At 44.6% G+C, this 26546-nt stretch overlaps 1 protein-coding gene across 13 annotated transcripts in view; it reads right to left on the reverse strand.

Annotated features, from left to right (window-relative positions):
• The window catches only part of Golga4 (golgin A4), an 87227-nt gene extending 71157 nt beyond the window's left edge, over positions 1–16070 (reverse strand). For 6 of the 13 annotated variants that reach the window (XM_021652220.2, XM_060385078.1, XM_021652216.2 and 3 more), the window contains exons 1-2: positions 15776–16069; positions 2080–2169 (exon numbers count right to left, since the gene is read on the reverse strand). In XM_021652220.2, coding sequence (XP_021507895.1) covers positions 2080–2169; positions 15776–15847 — 162 coding nt within the window. In that variant the 5' untranslated portion in view covers positions 15848–16069. Of the gene's footprint in view, positions 1–2079; positions 2170–15775 lie in introns of those variants that run through there. The other 7 variants (XM_021652221.2, XM_021652219.2, XM_021652218.2 and 4 more) reach the window with 3 other exon arrangements.
• Positions 16071–26546: the final 10476 nt, after the last annotated feature.

The following is a 26546-nucleotide window of genomic DNA, read 5'->3' on the forward strand; positions in this document are numbered from 1 at the left end:
AAAGTCAATTTAATTTCAACATCAATTGGTGCAAGTGTCACTGCCTACAGAATAACAGACAGAACCAGGGCTCCACCTCCATACACACAGAAATACTGCATGGAACTAGAGATGAGTGCCCCTGGGCTTTTAGTTTGGGGAGGCAAGATAGCTCACTGGACAAAGCCCTGAGTTCAATCTCTTGGCCCACACGGGCTCCCCCAACCTGTCCTCTGACTTCTACATGCACACTGTGATGCACACCCACACCTACCCCCACAGGAGATAAACGAGCTTTGGTGATGTTAGGTCCTTTACCATTCTGGAAGCTGCCTGTGAGTAACTCAATCACCATGCTTCATCATGTGTACCAGTTCCCTCCCCTCTCCTTTGCTCTTATCGGGAACCAGAGCTGGACTTTGTCAAATACCTCCTCTGTGTGTTAATTCACTTGGGGCTTTTCTTTTCTTTTCTTCTTTCTTTCTCTCTCTTTCTTTATGTATACAATGTTCTGCCTGCATGTACACCTGCAAGCCAGAAGAGGGCACCAGATCTCACTACAGAAGGTTGTGAGCCACCATGTGGTTGGTGGGAATTGAACTCAGGACATTTGGAAGAACAGCCAGTGCTCTTAACCTCTGAGCCATCTTTCCAGCCCATTTTGGGGCTTCTTAAAATTACTATTCCATAGAAATGTAATATACATTTGGAAATTAACCTCTTATCTGCATTTATTTGCTAAACTCATTTATTAAGTCTAATAGTTTACTTGGAATTTTCTACATGTCTGCAGACAGACATCATTTTATACACTCTTCCTTCACCTGCGCCTTTTGTCACATGTCCCGCCCAGCACCCACTGCCAGAATACCAAAGAAAGGTAGCACACACTTGCCTCTCCTGTTCTTACAGGGGAAGAAGTCTTACATTCATTTGTTTTGGTCTTTGTTTCTGAGGTGGACAGTCACAGAAATCCTGGACTCAATGGTTTACTAGCTGTCTCTAGTTTGCTTCCCAGTTTTTGCTATAACAATAATTTCTTCTCTCCTCCCAGAGTGCTACTAGGCACTGTGCCCTCAAGAGCAGGTTGCGGACAAGACAACTCCTATATTAAACTGGAAGAGACAGCCATCCCAACAGACAGGCAACTTCCAACTTCCACACATGATGCCTACATACATGCAAGCACTCCTAAGTAAAAATAAATAAGTGTTTTAGGGGTGGGGGGCTGGAGAGATGGCTCAGAGGCTAACAGACAGGCTGCTCTTGCAGAGGACCCAACTTCAATGCCCAGCACCCACTTGGTGGCTCCCAATCATCTGTAACTCCAGTTCCAAGAGACCTAATGCCCTCTTCTGGCTTCTGTGGGTAGCAGGCACACATGTGGCACACAGACATAAATAAATATAAAATATAATACTTTAAAAAAAAAACCCTCTTGGGCTGGATAAACGGTTCAGTGGTTAAGAGCACCTGTTGCTCTTGCAGAACCTGAGTTAGGTTCCCAGCTTTCACAGCTTTCCCTACAGATGCAGATCCATCACGCTCTGGTAGTGCCTCCTGGGGAGTCAGAACCCCTGGAACTGGAATTACAGCAATAAGTGTCTCCATGAGGGTGCTTAGAACCAACCTACTCCTGTGCAAAAGCGGCAAATGCTCTCGACTGAGCCATCTCTTCAATTCCCTTAACATTATCCTACATTTACGTTATACTTCACGGAAAAGAAAAATATCCAAAAAAAAAAAAAAATCTTCATGCCAGTTGTTAGTTATATGGAATTGGTTGTTACTTTTCAGTTTCTTACCACCAGCTTAAAAATCTAAGGCTTTTCCCCATAAGATGCTATGTTGAACAAAACATTACTAAATTATTCTGATAGCTCCAAATATTAAATAAATATACTTATCCTCTTAGATTAATTTTCTCCAACAGTTTATAAGGGGTAACTGCTACTTGTGTTTAAAAGAAAAGGTCCAGTTGAATTATTAATAAATAAATACCCAGAAAACAAATAACTGACTTGTCAAAATTGTCCCCCATGTTGTCACCATCAGCAGCTTACACTTCCCATGAGAAGGACATGAGAATGCCACACTAACCTCTCTGTCAGGTGTCACGTCATCAAGCTGGTCTGTGAATGAGGATGTCCTGCTTCTGGTCCTTGTTGGTGTTGAGGAGCTGGAGGAAACCTATATTTAAAAATGATTGTACAGATTAGAAGACAGCACTGACTAGGACACTATGCACTGAGAGGTTCTGTTCTCACTCCATGCCCAGGAACTCAAAGAACAGAAAGGGACACATGAAAAAGCAGAAAGAGTAACTATAACAGAATCAACTAGAAGACTTAGCTACTACCCACTAAGTCTTCGAGCTGACAGTCAATCTTAGCAAAATGTATATAAGACTGTGATTACATTTAGGATGATAATATTGGGAGAAACTGAGGCCAAGTGATGAGTATATAAAAACTCTACTATATTTGCCACTTTTCTGTAAAACAAAATGATTCAAAATTTTAAGTTTGTTAAAAACAAGTTGTCAGCTTTAACTTTAAAGCCCCTGAAACATTCAAAACTATGAAATATACAGTAAAAAGCAGGGCCCACCTCTCCAGTCAAAAGCCTTTCTTTGACCCTACTTGCACAGCTCAGCTGGACACTGAGATGCTAAGAACAGCCTGATTACTAGAACCCTCAACACAGAACAAAGGGCCCCAAGTACTAAACCTGGTGTCTACTCTGATGCGAGCTAAGAACAGCCCTGAAAGTACAAAACCAGAACGTTAGGACCCTCCACACTAGTAACAAAACAGCTCCGAACTCACTCACCCAAGTGCTCCTTTCCACACTCTTTCACACCTACACAGCTTTACGTACAAAAAAAATTTCATAACTACCTGTCATTCATGAGAGAACAGTGGACAAATGGAACACACTGTGTGAACAAATGTGACAAATGTGTGAACACATTGCTAAGGTCAGGGTGGAGCTGAGGTCATGAGCACAGTGCACACACATACAGACAAACATATACAGAGAAAAACAAACATATGTAAGCTAAACTTCCCACCAGAAAACAGTGTAGAAACAATTGGCCATTCACTCTGGAAAAGATATAAATGTTAACCTCTGAACAGGAATAATGCTTATGTCAAAGCAGAAATTAAGAGTGAGTTTAAATGGCATGAAGGACACATCTATAGACCCAAGCTTAATAATGTTCTCCAATAAGCAGCTCTCCTGAGGCCCTAAGTTAATCCTCAGAAACTTACTAGCCCAGTCCTCCCTTTATCTGCAACAGGGAACTTGAGACCTACCATCAGTCACACCCATGTGAGACTGAGTCACAAGTAAAAAAATAGACATGTAAAGTTAAAGGTCACCCTTCAGTAAGCTAGGGACAGAGCTGGAGACAGCCAAAGGAGTGCAGTACCGTGGGAGGTGCCATGCTGGTGCCGGCTATTGCAACTGCTGAGCAGCTGCAACGTTTTCATTAAGAGCCAGGATGTAGCCATCAGGCCAGCCTACTATACAGGCTGTTGCTCTGCAGCAGTCTGGAGCCCTGGAAAAACTGTCAGCTACCTGGCATTCTTTAACAAATGCTTTTTCTTCTTGCCTACACTGAATTCTGTCACTTACAACAAAGAATTCTAACACGTGTCCCTTCTAAAGATTACCTGAAAATCAGCACACAGCCTATTACAATCAGCCATGTGAAAGTCACCTTAAAGGATAAGGTATCCTCTAAGCATCCAAGACAAAACAAGGCAAATCAGGACTTAAAACTTTGAAACAGGCAAATAGGCGAATGTAACATAAATCTTTTCCAATGGCTTAAGCATCCAGAACAACATAACTCAGTCTGTGTGTTTTGAAAAAGGTGGCCACCAAACATGTTTACTCCAGAGACAGCTTATATCAAAGTTGGGGAAACTGAGTAGCTGCAAAGTGGCTGCAGTCCAAGCACAGGCCTGAGGTTTGGATGCTGAGCACCCACGGAAATGTGGGGAGCGCAGTTTTAATCTGAAACCCTTCCTAGACCTAGCGCCAGTTTTCAAGTCAAGCCGCTTGAAAGGCTGAGATCTGAAGAGGCTGCCACAGGAAGGGAAGAGCTCCTCGCTGGGTCTGGGTCAAGGTGGGAAACGTTAGGAACTATTACAGCCTTGTGGAAATTCCTCTTGAGCAACCAATCCCCTACTGGGACTCCATAACTCCTGAGAAATCTCTGCTCTACTAATTCAGCTCTTCAAATACCCAAATGCCGAGAGGACCACATGCCAAGATGAGACCTTTACTCACTTGAAAGTGTATCTCAATGTGAATTTCAAGATTGGCCTTACATCTCAGCCTCCTTAATCAGAAGGCCTCATCAACTCTGAACAAATATAAAACAAAGTAATTTAAATTTTTAATGGTTTATAAAGATGAAGAGTGAATGAGCTCTAAAACACCCTGTGCCCAGAAAAGTGCCACAGCACCTGGTAACATTCAGCCTAATGGCTGATCACTATCTGAAGCTATAAGACAAGAATCACAAGAGAAGCCTGGTCTCTGGTGGCCTGGATCTTTAATATGCTCTCACACTTAGAGACAGATATGACTTTAAGGGGCTGGAGACACAGCTCAGTGGTAGAGCACTTGCCTAACACCAGCAAGATCCTGGATTCCATTTGGGTTGTGTGTGCATGCGTGCGCATGTTTGTGGGACTTGTGCACGTGTGTGCACGCTATTTGCTGAGAAAACTGGTGTTGCTACCCAGGCTCACACTCATATTCCATTGCCTGATAGCTTATCATTAGCTGACCAGAGGCCTCAACTTCACAATAAGAAAAACCAGTCTAATGTGGTAGGTCCTGCATCACCTTTGCCCAGTGAATAACATATCACTGTCACAACTGTGCTACCATATATGGAAAAGGGGTTCTGAAAGCATGATTTTAGCTGAAAATGAGTTTACTCTAAATTAAAAAAAAAAAAAAGTACCCAGATAGTTGAACCTAGTTACACAGGCCCTTCAAATGTGGGTCTAGAAGACAAAGATCAAGGCTAGAGGCGTGCAATCTTGCCAAATAAAAGCAGAATGCCTGCAGGGACACATGGCGAGAACTGCAGTCTGGGGTGGAAAGCCACCTCTTCCACAGCCCACAGAGCACCAGCTGAAGCCAACTGTCACCTCGTGGGCATGGAAGGAAAGAAAACAACCTGACAGCACCTGGGACAGCCTTGAAACAGAGTTCTGCTGTCCCAGACTTCTGACCTATAGAACTGTGGCAGAACTCAGCTAAGAAGCTCTGAGGCTGTGCTAACTTCTGTAGCGTGTGAAGATGAACAGTAACCTTTGGGAATGGTAGGCTCTGCGCCCTGTCCCCATTCCTTGGCTTTTCATTACCTGTCAGAGGCTCCTGAGGCCCCACCCTAACTTTCCAGCATTTTCCCGTGTGCACACATGGCACCTTATGCACGCCATCAGAATTCTGGAAGCACCCGTCCCAGCCATGAAGGGACGAGGTGTGCCCTTCAAGGCAAATGAACACCTAGCACAGCACTGTGTGTGCACCGTTTTCTTGTATTTTGTCACTTTGGGTCCTTACAACCTATCTGAAAGGCACAAAGGGCGCACGATACCATAGCCAATTTCCTGATTAGATTAGATGCTCAGAATGCTCACGTGGCTTGCCAGGATAGACGCTCCAAGAGCTAGGCTAGCACACAGCTTCTACCTCCCTGTCTGCCTCACCAGTTCACCGTCGATGACTACTTCCCAAAGTTCTCTGGCACTCACAGTAGAACAGCAACAATGCCGCCATACTTACACCCAACGCATAGAGACACCCCTAAAACAAAAGCTTTAACAAAACTGCAGGCATAGAGGCTAGACCTCAAACTCGGGTCTTCACCATGTAGACAACCACCCACTGCTGAGCTGCAAACCCAGACTTTACAGCATGTAAACTTGGTATCATGGATTCATTTCTTCTTTATTCTTGAGTCACACATATTACAGTGAAACGTGACTATACCCATCTTCCATCTCTCTCCTCCCACCCCCACCCCAGCTCTGCTCTAGACTCACTAGTGCTACCCATGTGTGTGTCCCCACCAGTGAGAATGCCCACTGACCCTCCCTTGCCCAGCAGCTATCAACGGCCAGCAGCTGCTCACCGGGCAGTGGGCACCAGCCATGTTATCTCTGTAAGCACAAAGCTCCTGTACCTGGCCGCCAGCTCCCAAACCTATACACTTCAATGTAGTTCATGTTTTTAATATGACTTTTAAAAATAGGAATTAAAAGCATTAATCCCAGGTTTAACAACATGATTTAAAGGTAGCAAAACCACAGAATTTGGATATCACATAGTGGTATGTGCTAGGTTTACCTTTGCTCTACTGGAGGTTCCATTGCCTGGGGTTTCACGGACACTCGAGAGTAGGATTGTTAGAAACATGGGTACAATTCTGTGGGCACACATCTCTTCAGGTGTCATATGGTTTAATTATCATGAGTCTGTAACTCTCTGAAATCAACTAACCCCAGCTTTCTACGAGAAAGGAAACAGCATTCGCACTATTTTTTGGTCAGCTAGCTCCCATGGGAAGTCCTCTCGCCCCTTACAGCCTGTTAGAGGAACTGGACTGCCCTAATTATTGGAGCCGCAGACAAAACAAGCATGAGAAATCTCAAAATCAGGGGGAGTCAATGTTTCTCATGAGTAGTTTACATCAGCTGTGGAATCACTAGCATGTTTGGCTGCTAATGGGCCTTTTGACTTAGCTCCTGCCTCTCAAGTTTTGCCCCAAGCAGCTACAGTCAGAAACAGGTGTGGCATTAGGCTTGCACTAGCATTCAGCACACCTGCTCAGTAACTCCTCCCACACACACAACTAGGGCAGGGTCATCCCACTGGACCTTTCTGCATTACACACTGCTCCAGTCCCTGCAAATCGACACTTCAGTTAAGGAAGGGTTACCTACCATGGGCTTAGCTTTCTAACGTCTACATTTCAGGCACTAGTGGGAGTTTTTCAGCATGCCCTTAATCAAGCATCTCTGCCATTCTACAATCTACCGTAATTCCAGAAACGAGCCCTTACTCGTGTGATATAAATGCTTCACCTCCCAAACATGGCTTCTGATATGTGAAGTTCCCTCATCCAAAGTTAACTTAGGGCAACCTCCAGTTAAGTATTGCATATGACCTATATACCATATATATGAGAAATCCTCCCCAAAGAATTCTGAACTCTCAAGCAACCTTCAGAAGATTGGAGGTAAGTGAGAAATAGAAGACCCAGCACAGCTGAGGTGCCACAACCCCAGGATCCACAGAAGGGAATGCTGACACGAAGAGGTGAAACAGCGTTCACCCCAGAATCTTCATAAGCTTAAAGCAACAGGTGCGTGCGAGCTGTAAGCATAGAGGTGGGCCCAAGACCAGGTCGACTTGCTGGCAAGCCCTTAGCTCTCCTGTCTCGCTCTGCACACTCAGTGGAGCAGCATGTTTCTTTTCTGGAACAATGAGGCTTCAGCCTGGGTAACATGAACAAAGCGAGGTGGGAGAAGGCAAAGCATGTAGATAAGGCCAAAGGCCTGAAGGAGAGCTACAAAGCGTAGAGAGGAACCTTCTGCTCACTCCCCAGGACAAGTCTGCAGGGACAGGGCCTAGAGTACTGGACTGGAAGATTGGTGCTCCCAGCACTCCTTCAGGAGACTGTTACACAACAAATAGGCGCTGCAGCAGGTCAGCAGCCCCCAATGCAAGCACATCCCCAGAGATAACAGTATAATGAGTGACCTTCTAAAGCGTCACTAGTTAGAGCCCGTGACAAAGGAAAACAAGGCGGCCCAGTTTCCCATGACAATCTGTGTCCCAGCACAGCACAGTTCAGATTCCAAGATAAGTGCTGTAATCCTTCAGTTTCCTTTCTGTCTCAAGGGTGTAGCTCAGCAGTGGAGCACAGTGCCTCGCACACAGGGACCTGGATCTGACGGCCAGCAACACACACGCACTTAGAATATTGAGATGACTGGTTGTTTTGACTGCCAATGAGGAATTCTAGATTAACCAGTCCCCGCTCCTATACAAACATACAAATACACAGGACTAACAGGTAACAGTCAGCTAAGGAAATCAATCTTCAGGATTTCAAAAACAGTACCGAACCACCAAAAAACAAGACTTCCTCCTAAAATACAAAACAAGAGCTGGAGCGATGGCTCAGAGGTAAGAGCACTAGGTACTTTCCCATAGGTCCTGAGTTCAATTCCCAGCAACCACACGGTGGCTCAAAACAATCTATAATGAGATCTGGTGCCCTCTTCTGGCATGCAGGCAGAATACTGTATACATAATGAATAAGTAAATCTTTTAAAAAAACAAAACAAAACTGAGCAAGACCAGAAAAAATCTAGTAAATCAAAAACTACGCCTACATGCTGAAAATTAACCTAAATACAGATGCCCATACATTGTCAGTGATGTAATGCTTACAATCTTGACAGTGTTGACAAGCTCTTGAATCCATAAAACCACAATAAACTAAAACCAAAAACAGCACAACAGTTAAAATGATGGTTATTAGAGCAGAGATTCCTATTTCAGCTTTAGGGTGTTTTTTTTATTATTGTTGTTATTTTATTATTTTAAGTGTACAGGTGTTCTGCATCTCTATCTATGTACCACAAACATGCCTGGTGCTCTCCGAGGCCAGAAGGGGGCACTAGATCCCCTGAAACTAAAGTTACAGATAGTTGTGAACTGCGGTGTGGAGTGGAGGTGCCATAAACCCACAACAGCCAGTTTGTGTATGAGTTCAGAGGACTCGCACACTGAAGTAAAAAATGGAAGGCTAAACTTGGCCCGTCATCTGCAGCCTGATGTCATTGCTAGCTAGAGAAATACAATTCCAGAATAGGATCAGTGGAAGTAGCGAGGTTAAAATTCTGAAGGCATCTCTCTAGGCAACAGAATAAACAGAAGTTTAAAAAAAAAAAAAAAAAAACCAAACACGAAAAATATACGCAAAAATAAGTATAAAAGGTTTACCTAAAAATACTAATATAAGTTCATTACCAAAACAGGGAATTCAAAAAAACAATAATAACAATAAAAAGAAAACCCATAACTTTTAAAAGTCAAAAGGAAAAAATAAAATAGCATATTATTTACCAAGTTGTTTAAAATTTCCTTTTAAAATTACATTTATAAATCTCAAAGACATGATTTTTAAGACGGGAAAATGTTCCAAGGAAAAGTAGAGTTCTACATCCAGGTAAGTGTTTGTCCTACAAGCGTGTGCACATTCGTGTGTGCACCCTCCTGCACGCGTGAGGAATGTCAGTCAGACCCCGACCTTCATCTACCAGTCGGGATGCTGCAGTAACCTGTTGTCTTTTCTCCCCAGCCCAGTGTGCTGGTCTGTGAACTGTCTGCATTTGCCCTCAGCTTCGAAGTGGAGGTGAGGTGTCCACAGCTTACACCCCTGTTGCCATCTCTGAAGCTCACAAGTTAACAAAGCAGGTAATCCATCCTGGCTTCTCAGAACTTTATGACCCTTCACATTCAAATTTCACCCTTTTCTTTTTTCTTTCTTTCTGTGTCAGGGTCACATGAAGAATGTAACCCAGACTGACCTCAAACTCTCCATCCTCCTGCTTCAGCCTCCCATGTGCTGAGATTCTAAGTGTGTGCCACCAGGACTGGTTCTGACACAGGAAAAATTGTGGCGCCTAAAAATAGTAAAGAAGCTGCCCAGGCATGTGCTGGGGCAGAGCAACCCTGGCACAGCCAACTACGTATGGCCTTTCTCCCTTCCCAGGCAGAAACCTGCAATTCCTAGGAATCTCAGCAGAAACCCATTTCTAGGAGGGACTCTGCAATCCTGTGGTTCCTGCTGTCACTTTATTAGATTGCTACTCCACCCAGACATCCCCAAGGCCACTTAGCAAAATTGAGAGAGAAGGCTTCTCAGCAACCTTTTCAGAAGTAACCTATGAGCCACCAAAATGTACAGACAGATAATGGAGGAACCGCCTACTCTCCCTTGAGGAGCCCGTACCCACACTTGGGTCTATCTTACTTTTGAACTCTTTTTCTTAAGCCTTGTACCTAGCCCTGTATCAAAATGCTGTTAAAAATATACACAGCTCTGTGTCCTAAGTGCTCATCCTGAGATTCTGTCTAGTGTCAAATCCATAAATCCTGGTTCTGAGTCAAAGTTCCTAAGTACAGGGCAGTGGTTCTCAACTTGCTGGTCTCAAACTTTTGGGGGTTGGAAGACCCTTTCACAGTAGCAAAGTTATAGTTACAAAGTAGCAGGGCAAACAACTTTATGGGTGGGGTCACCATAGCATGAGGACTGTTAAAAGAGTAACAGCACCAGGAAGGTTCAGAACCACTGCTCTGGGAATCTTCTCAGGCCAGTGAGGCTGGCCTATGCACTTGTCTGGCCTCTCTCCCCTCTGCTGACAGCTGCATGGAGGATTCTTTTTCTAAAAGTCACATGAACAAAGTGTATTTTATTAAAATGTAACAATAGAATTCTATACAAAGCATTATCAATAAGCACTGACTTCTCACTGGCAGGAACACAGACTGTACACACTCAGGACAAACTCAGACTCTCCCCTCGCTGTGCTCTTTGGGAATTTAGGACAGTTTAAGCAAAGGCACTTTGTAAACTTAACTTTATAATATGGCTCCTCTGTCACCTGTGAGACTTCTTGCTGGGGTTTGTAAATTTTCTACCACATTAACTATTATTTCAGGGCCCTACTTAAAAAAGTAAACAACTCAGGCAGTGATGGTGTGTACCTGTAATCCCAGCATTTGGGAGGCAGAGGCAAGATTATCTCTATAAATTCAAGCCCTGCCTGGTCTAAAAAGTGAATCCAGAACAGCCAGGGCTATTACACAGATAAACCCTGTCTTGAAAAACCAAAAAATGAAAACTCTGCAGGTTTCAAACAGGGCCTACGTGTTGTTTTTAAAAGTGCTTTAATTGTAAGAAAGCATGCACAGCATATCATTTACCATCTGAACGTGTGTGGTGTGCTGTGCCCTGAGGCACACTTCCACTCTGCGAGATCACCATGGCCAGTCGTCTCCAAACTTTTCCTGTTCCCAATGCAACCAGCCAACTAGCACACAGTAACATCCACCCACGCCCCTGGGGCCAGCCTCTGCTCTGCAGCTTGATGAGTCTTTCAGAAATGTAGACTCAAAGTATTTATCCTCTCATGTCTTCGTTTTTATAATATTTAAGTAATTTAGTAATAATTAGTATGAGAACGAAAATTCAGAAGAAATGTTACTTATCCACCACACACACAAGCACACACTCACTAACACACACATCCCCAAATTTATCACAATTAATACAGAACTTGAATCAGAACCTTGGTCCTCAAATATGTTTGGCAAATGCTTGTTTTTTGTTTGGAGAAGTGTTTGTCTGTTTACAGCGCTAGAGATTTAACACAGGGCCTTGTCAGGCAGGCACTCTACCACTGAGCTATATCCATAGCCCCGTCTGTTTAATGTTTCTTTTAGTAAATTAATCCTACAGAGTTAAAAAAAAAATCCAAAATGCATGTGTTACTTAAAAAAATTAAGCAAAACCTGATTTGAAATGTTTTACCTTTAATTCACACTCATAATAATTATACAAATAATCAAATCTGATGAGCAAATGATTACTTAAAATAATGACCACAAAGAAAAGATTCAAATAACCTTAGCACGAACCAAACAGAAATTACTAGGAGTTAGATGGCCAGCATGTTAAATTCTTCTGCAGCCTAGGAAGGCAGGCAGGCACGCAGGCACACAGGCAGCAAATACTAGCACTATTGCTACTATATGGAACTTTTTTGAAAAGTTTGCCCAGAACCATCAGCATCTGACAGGAACTCACTGGAAATTAATATATCAAGACAATATTTCTTAAGGAAAGCAAGCTAAAAACCAGGAAGCATGCACACAAAAGCTTCTCAAGAAACAGACAACCTGAATGCCCAAATTTAGGTTATTATACTAAAATGCAATAAAGAACCCTTCAGGTAATTAGCTTTAATATACACAAAGTTTACAATAGTTCAAAAAGCAGGGAGCAGATTGATAGCACAAAATGAAAAAATCTTTCTGCTCACTGTGTAAAACTGTCTTTGTATCAAATGCTGATTTTTGTACCAACAGACAGGCCAGACTTTGGTACTGGCTGCATCATATTTTATAAATACTCCAACACTTTCTGATTAGTTTAATAAAGAGCTGAACAGCCTATAGCAAAGGCAAGAAAGGAAGATGGGACTTCTGGGCAGAGGTAGAACTCTGGGGAGGAACTGGAGTCTGAAAGAGTGGCCAGCCTTAAGCAAAGAAAAACAAGTACTGGGAAAAGGTATTGAGAAGAGGTAATGGGCCACGTGGTGCAATGTAGGCCAGGCCTACATTGGTTAGAAGAGCTGAGAATCTCCCCAGCTACAGTGCCTAAGCTTACAATAAATATAATAAGTCTCTCTGTCTTATTCAGAAGCTGGTGCTACAAAGGAAGTCCTGGTTTAAGGAACATTATAAAACACAAAAAGTAACTAAAAATAAGGGTGGAGAGGGGAGCTGGAGTTGTAGGGCTTAGGGCAAGGGTAGGCAAGAACAAACTTAAGAATAAGCAAAAAGAGCCTTTCATGCCGGGAAGTGGTGGCACACACCTTTAGCCCCAGCACTTGGGAAGCAGAGACAGGTGAATCTCTGTGACCAGCCTGGTCTACAAGAGAGTCCAGCACAACCAGGGCTACAAAAAATACTTCAAGACAGTGAGGATGGGGAGTGGGGTGGCACAGGCAGTATTCCCAGCACTAGGGGACCAATGGCAGTGTAGGTGGATCTCTGAGGTTTAGGCTATCTTCCTTTACAGAGTGAGTCCCGGGCTGGAGAGATGGAGCAGAGGTTAAGAACACTAACTGTTCTTCCAAAGGTCCTGAGTTCAATTCCCAGCAATCGGTTACACGGTGGATCACAACCATCTATAGTGAGTTCTGGTGCCCTCTGGCATGAAGGTCCCAGCAATCGGTTACACGGTGGATCACAACCATCTATAGTGAGTTCTGGTGCCCTCTGGCATGAAGGTGTACATGCAGGTGGAACACTGTATAAATAATAAATTTAAAAAAGGAAAAAAAAAAAAGAAAAGAAAAGAAAACCCAGAGTGAGTCCTAGTACAGCAAGAGGTATAAGAGAAACCTTGTCTCAAAAATCCTTAAGGCTTGGCAGTTTCTTCAAGAGAAAGCAATCTATATCCCAAAACAATACCTTGAATCATCAAGACAAGACACAAACTGAAGACACCTTGCTTTAAAAACACAAATGTATAATTATGGAAAAAGAGAGGCCTTCAAAGGAGAATGCTGGTTTATGAGTGAAAGGTCCTTAGCTCTCTGAAAGCACTAACCAGCTTACTGCTGAGCTCAAGCCCTCCTGGCAGCAGATACAGCCGAGTCGCTTCTCTGTTCCAGGTGGAGATGTCGATTATCCGAAGTCTATCTTAAGTCTTATATGCAGGGTTCAGTCTTACACACAGCATCTGATCCAGATGCTTGCTTCTCTAACAGTATTGGGCCACGGGGACCAGAAGCTCTAATAGCTTAGCATGCGACAAGCTTTTGTTGTTATTCCCTTTGCTACTGAACGAGTGCAGTTCATTTTTAGAAAAAAGCTTAACATTAAATATAAGTACATTAAATATACTACTAATATCTTACAGCATATCCTTTAAAAGCTGTATTCATCACACACACACACACACACACACACACACACACACACTTATAGTTTAATTTTCCGGAACATGGGCTTGATGAGTTGTCCTGGCTAGAGCTGAATATGAAATCCTTCATACATCTCAAATGCTGGGTTAACAGCCACTTATAAAAATACGTAACATTTCCTTTTGCCACAAAAACTGGTTAACAATTACATGCTACATTTATATTGTCTCTTGTAACATCTACCATTTTATGTAAACCACACTTGTCTGCAGCTCTGATACTATGTAGCAATTAGATTACCTTTGGGCCTCAGCACATGTTTGTCTATAGGAGAAATAATATCTACCTCATATATTCATGTGCATATGAGATTAACCTATGTTAACTACTAAATACAATGCTCAGCAGAGACCCAAGTCAATGCTGCTTATTTTTAATGCTGCATATTAATCAGCTGCCTATTATTAAGAATTTATTCAGCCAGTTCCTCCCCGGCCCCAGAGTGCTACCAGGGCTGGCAAGACAGTTCAGCTGCTAACGCGACCACCTGAGGCCCCTCTCAGAACCCACTTTTAAAAAAGACAAACGTGGTGGCACATGCTTGTAATCTCAGTGTTCAGAAAGCAGAGACAGGTAGATCCCAGGCTTGCTGGCCAGAGAGCCCAGCCTATTTGGTGAATCCCAGACCAAGAAGAAACTTTATATATAAAAGAGGGTGGGGTGGGGTGTTGGAGAGATGGCACAGAGAGGTTAAGAGCACTTGTTTCTCTTGGAGAAGGCCACCCAAGGTTCAGTTCCCAGCACCCACATAACAGCTCACAAGCACGCATTACTCAAATTCCCTGCTATCCGACACCCTCTCCTGGCCTCTGGGGGTAGTAAGCATGCACACGGTATACGGACACACAAACAGGTAAGACACTCGCAACATAAAATAAATAAATCCATTTTTAAATAATAAAATAAAAAAGACAATGCCTGAGGAATGACACCAAAGTTGTCCTCTGGCCTCCACAGACACACATACACACATGCACCCACACTGACAAGGGCACACACACACAAAATCAAACAAAAAAAAAAAGGAAAGAAAAAATAAAACCATGTAACTAAATGTTTTCAAATCCTAAATCTTCTCAGAATACATTTCTAGAAACAGAAAGCTGGCTCCTTATAATTAAACACCCAAAGTGCTCCCCAATTAGCTAAGCCACAGCCTCTGTTGAACTACGGGCTTTCTAGGTTTCTAGGAACTGAAGGAAGAAGTCAGTGCTCAATCCACTGATGCTCAGAAAAACTGGCGAGAGATACAGCAGAAGCCCTCCGTTCGTTCACACCACCGGCCCTGAGGACTGCTCGGGAGGGTTAGTCAGCTTCTAACACGAACACGCCCCCTTCTCCCCCGGAAACATACTCCCTTAAAAGCAACCACCTTCCTGGAAAGAGCGGGATTGCTGACAGGCTCCCTGCCCGTCCGGCCCAGTGTCTGCCCCTCCGCCCTGCCCGCCATCCCCCGAGTCATGCGAAGTGACTAACGCGTGACAGCCTTGGCCGCTGGACCGCGGTCCTGCGCTCCGGCAGGCAGGCTGGCCCGCCCGGGCCGGCTCGACCCTCTCCGCCTCAATCAGGGTTTGGAATCAGGGGACGCACCGAGTCCTGGCCAGTCCAGGCTCAATGCGCAGTGACACAGAGCGGACCTCGGTCGGAGGTCATTTACCACAGATGATCTGGGTTGCCCCGCCCACGCCGTCAACCAGAGTCAGGGTCTCGTGTGGGCGGGGAAAGCAGGACCCGAACCATCGCACCCATCTCCCAGGCCGGGTCGGTCCTTAGTGGGGAAACTCCGAGGTCAGATGTCACGACTGGCCCCGCCACCCCGCACGGGGGTGGAGCTGGGAGAAGCCAGGCTGGGGAATCCGGCCGGTCCAGAACCCTGGCCTCGGCTCCGATCTGGGGCCGGTCCTGCAGCGAGGTCGAAGGTCACGGGAGGGCTTCCGGCCGCCCTCGGGGTCCCGGCGCAGGGGACAGCGTACCTGGGCAGGGGCTAACGCCTGCTGCAGCAGCTGCTGCTCCTCGCTGATCTTCTGCTTCAGTTTCTTGAACATGGCGCGGCGAGGGGCCGGCGGCGTCTCTCCCCGCGGGGCGGCCGGGCCCGGACCTCACCGCCTTCCTGTGGGGCTCGCGGGCACCTCGGGGCGCTCGTCCTGGGGGTGTTGGCGTCGCCGCCGCCGCGTCTCTTCTTCCTGGGTGCCACTGGCTGGCCTCGGGCCCCCCATCCAGCCCCGGCGGCGGCGGCGGCGGCGGCGGCGACAACGGCAGCAGGTGAACGCGCCCAGGGCGCCTGCGCGGCCGACGTGGAGCTTGTCGAGGGCTTGCTACGGAGCGCCGCGGTGGACAATTTGGAAGCGGTGTGGGTGAACGCGCGCGCACAGTGACTCCTGCGTTGAAGCTAGACCGGGTCTTGGCGTTGTGCTGCCAAGTGGGGGAGCGCCCCCACCCCTGAGCAAGCACCACAGTGAAGAAGGCTGGGGTGAGAGAGGTTGGTTGGTTGACTGGCTGGTTGTTTGGTTGGTTTTAAAAGAAGATCTGAGACCGGGGATGTAGAGCGCCTGCTCAGCATATACAGGAGGGCATGGATTCTAGCCTCAGCAGCACATAAACTGGGTGTGATTATGCACGCCTGTAATTCCAGCGTCCAGAGGTAAAGGCAGTAGGACCAGAAGTTCAAGGTCATTCTTACCCCTGTAATGAGTTGAAGGCCAATCTGAGCTACAATGAGACCTTGGCTCAAAAATTAATAAATAATCTGGCCTTACTAAACAGACTGGCCTTGAATTTAGGAGCTGACGTGATTTTCCTGCCTCCAGAGTAGCTGAGACCTACAGCGCACAGTTTTCTACCTGGTCAGAACTGCCAGCCTTCGATATTTGTGACTGCACTCAGAGGGGCCGTCCTGCCCCACCGAGACTTTCCGGTATGAGAGAAAGCCTCCTGCATTCACACAGTATAAAGTACTTCTGTGAGCTCTGCTCACCAAGTCCCGTGTGAAGTTTCTCAGCATTCTGGGTTCTGCACCAGTCACTACCGGGATGGCATCCATTCAGTTCTGACCCTTATTCAGTTCTGACCCTTCAGACACAGTGGTAAGGTCCAGGCATGGTGGCAAACAGCTCTAACTCCAGCACTCGGATGCTGAGGCTAGTTGATTTCTGTGAGTTCAAGGCCAGCCAGGGCTACCATACATAGTGACCTGGACTCAGAGACAGACAGACAGACAGAGAATACCAGATCCCACAGTTTGATGCTTCCGTCCCATGACTGCTCCCAGCTTCCAGTGCCCAGTCACAAGCCCAGATGGTCTGACTTGTGTTTCTGACCTATCGGCTATTATGGTTCCTGGGGTCCCCTCCTGAGATTTGATAGATTTGTTGGCACAGCACAGAGAACTCAAGGAAATGCTTTGCTTACAATTCCTTACAAAGGGATGGCAAAGAATACAGATTCATAGCCAGAAATCTGAGGAAGAGTCCGGTCTTCAGGCATATAACTCCCCTGTCTTACTTTGCTTGCTGACAGAAATGCTGCTTACTGCTTGCTCCCCGTGGCTCACCCAGCTTGCTTTCCTATACCACCCAGGACCTCCTGCCTCGGAGTGAAGCAACCCGCAGTAGGCGGGGCCCTCCCACCGTCAATCATTAAGAAAGATAATGCTCCCACAGACTTGCCTACAGAAAAGATTATGAGAGCTTACATTTTAAAGTGATAGCCAGGCAGTGGTGACACACACCTTTAATCCCAGCACTCAGAAGGCAAATGCAGGTTGATCTCTGAGTTGGAGGCCAGCCTGGTCTACAGAGTGAGATCTAGGACAGCCAGGGATACACAGAGAAACCCTGTCTCAAAAAACAAACCAAAACAAAACAAAAATTAGGAAAAATAACCAATGGGGTGATTCCAAATTAATAAAATTAGAGATTAAAAGAGAACATTAAAATAGACACAATGAAATCTAGAGGGTCATTAGGGAAAACTTTGAAAGCTTCTATTCTAAAAAGAAGTAAAATTAAGAAAAAAATGGCTGAATTCCTAAATACATACAACCTACAAAAATTAAGAAACAACTTAAATATTTCTGAAATGAGCAATGAAGTTAGGACAATATTTTAGTCACAGTTCTCTAAAAGAACAGAACAGATGGCATGAACATATAACGTGTTTGGGTGGGGGGGAGTGATTTCTTAGGCTGACTGATGGAACGTGGCCTGGGTAGCCCAACAGGAGCTGTCCAGATGTGGTGGATAACCATGACCCACTCTCACCAACAACCGAGGACTGAACAAATTCACAACTGGGAATTCTACCATACTCTTAAAGAATTGGCAATCTTAACAACCTGGAAGGAATACAACTTATTCTATGTAGCCAGTATTATACTAATGCCCAAACCAGATAAGGATACACAAACACACAGAGAAAACTATGTGCCAATTTCCCTGATGAACATAGGCACAAACATTCTCAGCAAAATACTTGAAGATCCGGAGGCTGGAGATGGCTCAGCAGCTAAGAACATTTGTTGCTTTTACATAGGACCCAGATTTGGTTCCCAGCACCCACATGGTGATTCACAACCCTCTGTAACTCCAGTTCTAGTGGCTCTAAAACCTTTTTATGAAGTCTGAGGACAGCAGACATGCTATGGTGCACAGTCAGAAATGCAGACAAAACACCCATACACATAAAAACAAATATTTCTTAAAAGCTATATGCTACAAACATCTAAATGGAGAAAAACAGAAAACATTTCCTGCAAAGTTGGAAGCGCAGCATGGACGCAGTAAGAGAAGAGAAATAAAAGGGATTCAGACGGGAAAGGAAGAAGTCCAAATTCCCCTATTCACAGATTAAATGACCTGGTACTTAAGAGAGCCTAAAGACTCCATCTGAACTCTTAGATTGAAGAAATACTTTAAGTCAAGTCTTTTTTTTTTTTAAGATTTATTTATTATTTATTCAGTGTTCTGCCTGCATGTGTGCCTCAGGACAGCAGAGGGCATCAGATTTTACTACAGATGGTTGTGAGCCACCATGTGGTTGCTGGGAATTGACCTCAGGACCTTTGGAAGAGCAGACAGTGCTCTCTTAACCGCTGAGCCACCTCTCCAGCCCCTTAAGTCAAGTCTTAAGATACAAAATGAATAACAAAAATCAGTAGTTTTCTGCATACCAATAATGAACTTTAAGAAGAAAAAATCTGGAAAAGCTTCCCTTTACAGCTACCAAGCAAAACAAAACAAACAAACACTTAGGAGGATAGCTAATCAAGGCAGTGCAGCTCACACAGGACCGAGGCAGCCACTGAACTGAGGCCACTGTGAAGCCGGTGCCCTTGACCCACAGTCTCCCATGACACTGATTTCTCTAAGTTCTCCAAAGCTGCTCCCAAATGGCTGGTTGACCATTATCCCCATTGGTGTAGTAGGTCTTTTTGGTTGCAGTACTTGTACATTCAGACAAGGATTCTCAAATGTAAAAGTATATCCACTGCATTTTCTTTCCATCCCAGATTCCTTAACACTTTTAGCATGGAAGAAATTACACAGGCATTCATATGCACACGCATGTTAGAAAAGGGGAGGAAGAAACCACTTGGAGATAGCGAGTGTGCATGTGTGCATGTGTGGGCCTTGCACTTGATGGGTGGGTGCTGCACACACTGAGCTATCACCCAGTGTTTATTAGAATAAGTGACAGAGATCGGGGATCACAATGCTGGGGTTTCTGCTACTCGAATGTTTTTCATTTGCGCATGCACGTTAACATTTACTTTTGTATATCATAGTAAGGCTATGGAAATCACTGCTATAGAAACCTTGGAAAACCTCCCTCAGGAGCCAGGCCTCTGCATCAGAGTCTAAACTTAGATGGTGATTCAACTTGGCATTTTACCAATGTTTTGACTTGGAGTAACTCCTTTTCAGAGGATTTTTTTTTAAACTATTCATTTTTAATTTAATTCCTATTGTAGACCAAAAGTGAACTAACTAGGAAAACTGAGGGCCTATATGTTGTTGATTATTAATATTTATTATTGATATATCTTTTAGTTAAACAGTGGTTATTCCTAAATCAGCTGTACACCCAAATCACCATACAGAGACTAGGATTTATTTAATTAACCTAGAGCACAGTGCTGGGCTATAGTTACTCCATCCTAAACCTCCAAGCCCACATAGCTTCCTACCAGTCAGATTTCTTCCCACATTATAATAGCTCTTAGTCATATCTTAAGTCTGGTTCATCTCTCCTCATGGTTCCTAGTCCTCTCCTGCTGATCTCTCCTCTGAACTCCTCCTCCCCCACCTGCTGCCCCCACTTCCTTCTCCTCCCTCTGCACTAGGATGTCTCACCCTATTCTTCCATTGCTCAGCACTGGCTGGTTGTTTTATTGACATTACATAGAACAGATGGTAGCATGTTTACACAAACTTGAGACAGGTGATGCTTAGAATAAACATCACAGTGCAATGTCCTGATTGAAACCAGATAGTGGGGTGGAGAAATCATCATTTGAATGAATAGGGGTAAATTGTACACATTCCACAAGAACATTATACCAACACCTATATTATTATTGCCTTTTTACTTATGAACAGGCACAAGTTAAGGGAAAGAGGGGAAAAAACAAGCAGCAGCATTGCCCAGAGGCACCTGACCACATGGAACTAGCAAGCAGGCACCCCTTCTTGTTATTTATTTGGTGCCCAACTGTAACAGGCTTAGTACTTTCTCATCTCCTTTGAGATACACCTGGCTGGTTTTTGTTTTTAAGCTATTCAATTAATTATTAACAATTTCGTATTTAGTTACACAGCATGTTCCAGAAATAGCTGCAAAGCTAGTGAGCCAATAATTCAGGTATAAAAACCATTTGAAGGGGAAATCCAATCCACAGGGTTGAGATATAAGTGTTGTTTTAAGAACGAGGTCTTTGGGCAGGTGGTGTTGGCACAGGTCTTTAATCCCAGCACTCAGGAGACAGAGGCAGGTGGATCCCTTGAGTTGAGGCCAGCCTAGTCTACATAGTGAGTTCCAGGACAGCCAGACCTACACAGACAAACCCTGTCTTAAAAAAAAAAAAGTGGTCTTTTGTTAGAAAGGGTTGGTGGAATGAAATGATGTAAGAAAGAATCAAATCCCTGTTCCTTTATAAACACTTGTTAACCAGACTCTGGAGCACACAGATTCACTCTTTGGAACATTTGAATTCTGGGTTATTAAAATCAAACAAAACCTTGCTTTATATTGATGCCTGATTCTATAAAGGGAGTGAGTGTGGGTTTGGAGACATGATGGCTCAAGTTAAGAGCACTTGATGTTCTTACAGAGGACCAGGGCTCAGTTCCGAGCACCTACATGGCGGCTCACAACTGGTTAAAAACTCCAATTCCAGGGGTTCCCGTGCCCTCTCCTGCCTCTGACTGTATTGTGTACACTGTATTGTGTACCTACATGCATGCTGGCAAAACGCTCATACATGAAAAAATAAATTTAAAAAGTCTTTTAAAAAATGCCTTTTGGGGGCTGGAGAGATGGCTCATATGTTAAGAACATTAGCTTTTTCCAAAGGTCCTGAGTTCAATTCCCAGCAACCACATGGTGGCTCACAAACATCTACAGTGAGATCTGGTGCCCTCTTCTGGTGTACAGGCACACATGCAGGCAGAATGCTGTATTAAAAAAACAAAAAAACTTTTTGACCCATGTAACCCTACCACACCCTCTGAATTGCTATCTAAACCTCGCCAGCAATGTTCCCTCATTAGGCTCAGCCTTCTGTCCCCAGTAACCGACCCCTCCCCCACCTCTCAAGTCTTGCATTCAGTCATCAGTCACTTTATTCTCTTTCCTTTAGTCTAGGAAAGGCAATTGTTAACACTTGACAAAAGAAAAAATCTCTAAATTCTTTTCTTTTTAAAGTTATCTCTACTGGGCTGACTTCTAAATTATTTTCAAAGAAAAAAAGGAACTCTGTGTGTGTGTGTGTGTGCTATATAGTGCTTGCAGAGGTGGGAGAGGGGAGTGAAGCCCCTGGAATTGGACTTTTTAGCCAGCTGTCAGCCACCATGTGGGTATTTAGAACCAAACCCAATCCTCTGTAAGAGCAGCAAGTGTTCCTAACCACCAAGCCATCTCTCCAGCCCCAAGACATTCTTAATAAGCGTTACTTGGAGCGAAGTACTGTATTAGTTAACTATTCTCATTGCTTTGAAAGAAGCAGCTGAAAGAAGAGTTTATTCTGGCTCACAGTTTGGGGACACAGTCCATCACAGTCTTAGGCAGAAGCAGGATCATCCCTGTGATCTCAAAAAGCAGAGAGATGAACGCTGATGCTCAGGCCACTTTCTCCTTTTTATTTAATCTCGGAGTCCACCCCACGGGATTGCCACCCACAATGATGGTGAGCCTTCTTCTCCTCTGTTAAATGGACCTAGGAATGCCCTCATAAACATGCCCAGAGGCGCACCTACGTGATTCCCGGTCCCGCTGTGCGGACAATTAAGATGTTACTCTGTCTTCTCAGCCCTTTCCCCAAAGACAGTTTAGAGTTCAGCAGTTCTACACTCTACTGGAGAATATTCAATTTCCTTTTGCAGATTCTGCAAAACTTCTGAAATTCCCAATTGTGTTCCTACTCTGAGGTAGAGGCACAAAGGGGCACTGTTTTCCCTTGTTCAGCTCCATATTGGCAAAAAAGAGAAAGTACTAACATCTCATTATGAATGGTCAGAGTGCACAAAAACACGAAAAGAAAACGGAAAAGCGTCAGTTCCCCTGGCTAGCGACACCGTTCAAGGTTAACTTGTCTGGCACTAACAACTCCATGGTTTTTCTCTAAGCATCCGTAGACACACAGGTACTTATCATTTGGCCAAAAATGAATTCCAGGGGTAAAAATAACTTCCCTGTTTTCTTCAACATGTTAAAATAACTTTGGAGGAGGTAATGCATCTTAGGGTGTAATAAAATATATGAGAGCTATTAAAGAAGTTACCACTACCGACCCTTCAGCTACCCAGTCCCTCTGTTGGGGACAAACACTTTATTTATCTTCCCAGCTATATTTTGCTAAGCCATATAAAATTAACATTCTGAAGTAAAAATAAAATTGAGGGTCAGAGAACATATATATATGTATATCTACATATATACATATATGTATTAGTATACATACATTTTTATTTGAATAATAGCATCACCATATATGTGCATATATATGTATCTATATCGTCACATGTACATCCCTGTGTGTGTGTGTGTTTGTGTCCTGGCATTCCTAAGTAGTAAACTTGGACCTTATGCACCTTAGGCATGTGTTCTACCACTGAGCTATAACTCTGTCTCATTTAAAATCTCTCTATTTGAAGTCAAGGTTTTTGCTAAGGTGCTCAAGCTGACCTTGAACTGTAATCCTAAAACAGTAAAAAAAAAAAAAAAAAAAAAAAAAAAAGCAAAACAAAAAAAACCTTCTAAACTGATTTTTCCTCATCACAGGAAATAAATTCTTCAACATCTAAGAACCCTTAATATTAAAGAGGGGTTTGGCTGCTAACTATAGAAACAGAGGGCTGGAGAGCTGACTCAGAAGCTCAGAGCACTCACCAGCTGCTCTTCCAGGGGATCCAGAGTTCCATGTGGATCCCGGCATAGACATGGCGGAGCACAAGCTGCTGGAGCTTCAGTTTCAGGGACTCCAAGGCCTGTCGCGACCTCTGAAGGTGCCAGGCACACATGTGGTGCCTGTATCCATAAGCACACACCCCACACACTTAAATACTTTTTTTTTAAAGACTTATTTTATCTATTATTTATACGGTATTCTGACTGCATGTACACCTGCACACCAGAAGAGGGCACCAGACCTAGTTAGAGATGGTTGTGAGCAACCATGCAGTTTCTGGGAATTGACCTTTGGAAGAACAGCCAGTGCTCTTAACCTCTAAGCCATCTTTCCAGCTCCTGAAAACTTTTTTTAAGGATAGAAAAAGTCCAAGCTTATGCAGCTTTAGTGAAAGAGTCAGACTTGACTTGGACCCAAAGGGGAAATGGGGGCCCTGTTTTTCCCTAGACTTGGCCAACATCACAGCCTTTGGATACCCTCCCCCCGAGTAAAGACGCCCAGTGTCAGCAGGAAGCAGTCATAGACAAATATTCATTTATTATCAACAATATAATGTTGGCTGGGATGTTGGACTTCAGACCAGGATAAGCGGCTAAGGTGCCCTTTTATTCATTTATTTATTTCAGGACAGGGTTTCTCCACGTAGCCTTGGCTATAGACGAGGCTGGCCTTGAACTCAGAGTGATTCTCCTGCCTCAGCCTCCCTGAGTGCTGGGATTAAAGGCCTTCACCACTATGCCTGGCTTGAGCTGCCTTTTGGACCAAGGTGGCCCTAGCTTTCAGGTTCTCCTAGCATCCTTCTGTCCCTAGCTTGCAGGGCATGGCTGGCCTCTACCCTGAACAGAGAGAGGGGTGGGACTTGCTCATAACTATATAATCCAGACAATTTGGTCCCCATCTGCCCCACCTTCTTCCTGCTCTCCTCTCCTTTCCTCCCTTCCTCTCCCCTCCACTCTCCTCCCCTACCCTCCTCTCCCCTCACTAGGCTCACCTGAAAAACAACTGCTCCACCCTCTCCACACCCAGGACAAGCTGCATCTTCAACATTCCTTCCCCTAAACAGCTGTCAACACAGTCTGCTCCCTGCAACCTTTCAAAGTGGGCCTGCCCAGAGACCTCAGTTTCAGAGACTGGAATACCCATAGCGATCAATGGCCATCTTTACTTTAGAACTTCCCATCAGGCCAGATCCCTCAGCCTCAGCAGCATTTGCCTACTGCAGATGCAGTGCAATCCTCCGTCTGGATCAGAGGACCTTAATCCTTACACAGATACGAATGCAATGTTCCGATACACACACACACACACAGAGAGACACAGACACAGACACAGACACAGACACACACACACACACACACACATTTCACGCTGAGGCTTAGGTTTCATTTTCATGACATCACCTCTTGCAGAAAACATACTGAGCAAGCTACTGTCTCGAAGTTCGCAAAGACAGTGGATTCTGCTCTTCTCCATTTCAAAGTCCGTTATGCAGAGTGTCCAGACCAGCTCCTGGCTCAAACAGTCTCTGATAGAAAAGGACAGTGTCTCTTGTATCTGTTCCTATTATGTGTGGGACTTGTTTGTCCTCCCAAGGGACTAGGAACAAAATACTGACATTTAACAATAGTCCCTAACTACCACCAACTGTGACAACTCAGCAGCTGGCCTAATCCAGACATAAGCAGCCAAAGAAACTGCCCCCAGTCTGTTCCAAGATAAAGATGTTTCTGTTGTGGAACAAGCCCTCTGAATGTGATACGCACACTGCCAGACAACTGGACAACAGCACTGCCCGGCATCCAATGAGGGAGACCACCTCTCTTTGCCCCTCACCTTTTCTCTGTGTATGAATACCTGCCACCCTCTGCCCTAGGGTAAAGGGCATCACTGTGAAAGGAAACTGATGTCAGAATGATGCCTAGAAAAGCACTCACAGACATCATCATGCTGCCATTGCTCCCCATCTCCCTTCCCTGAGGTGCCTGTCTGTTTGTCCAGTGTTTACCCTCTCTTTCCCCAACACCTGTTCTCTAATGTGCACACACATCAGTCAAGATCAACTAGGAAAACACACCCATACCAGGAAGGGGGGCCTAGCTGTCTTCACCTTTGGAAAACCAAAACTCCCAACTGGGTAATGAGACAACCTGATTTTATAAGGATATAACAAGGGACCCAGTTGCTTTTCTAGTAAGCTTTAAAAACAATTGTTCATCTCCTGTGGGGGAGGTGTACAGAACTTTCTGTGAAGGTCAGAGGCTCTTTTTAAGGATTTTTAAATTTTTTATTTTTATTTTTTATATTGCTTGTTTTGCCTGTACGTCTGTCTCTGTGTGTGAAGGTGTCAGATCCCCTGGAACTGGAGTTACAGAAAGTTCTTAGCTGTTATGTGGGTCCTGGGAATTGAACCTGGGTCCTTTGAAAGAGTAGCCAAAACTCTTAACTTCTGCCTATCTCCCAGGCATCTCTCCAGCCTAACCGTCAGAGATCTTGCCTTCCACCTAGGTGAGGCAGATCTCTCATCACTTCTGCTTCATACACCCCAGGCTAGCTGGTCTGCAAACTTCTGACAGGTTCTCTTGTCTCTACCTGCCGTCTTCTCTGGGATTACAGAATTTCTCATGGGCTCCAGGGATTTAATTCAGGTAGTCAGGCCTGCATGACAAGAACCTTTACCTCCTGAGCCAGGCCCTACTGCACTTTAATACCTAGATTGATGTCAAATCATTGTTTTTACTACTGCTGTCTTCCTACTCCCCTCCCCATGCCCCAAATAGTACTGAAGATTGTAAGCCAAAGAGAAAATACCCACATAGGGGGCTGAGGAGATAGCTTGGAGGCTGAAAGCACTGGCTGCTCTTCCAGAGGACCCAGGTTCAATTCTCAGCACCCACATGATGGCTCACAATCATCTGTAACTTCAGTCCAGATCTAGTTCTCTCTTCTGTCCTCTATAGCCCCCGACATATGTGTGGTACATAGATTTCCAAGCAGAGGAAACACCCACCCACATAAAACAAACAAACAAACAAACAAAAAATTAATGGGGGCAGCAGCAAGATGGCTCAGTGGTTAAGGTGCTTGCCACCAAGCCTGATGACCTGAGTTTGAGCCCCAGGACC

Source organism: Meriones unguiculatus, chromosome 6 (assembly GCF_030254825.1).
Source record: "Meriones unguiculatus strain TT.TT164.6M chromosome 6, Bangor_MerUng_6.1, whole genome shotgun sequence".
Classification (NCBI taxonomy): Eukaryota; Metazoa; Chordata; class Mammalia; order Rodentia; family Muridae; genus Meriones; species Meriones unguiculatus.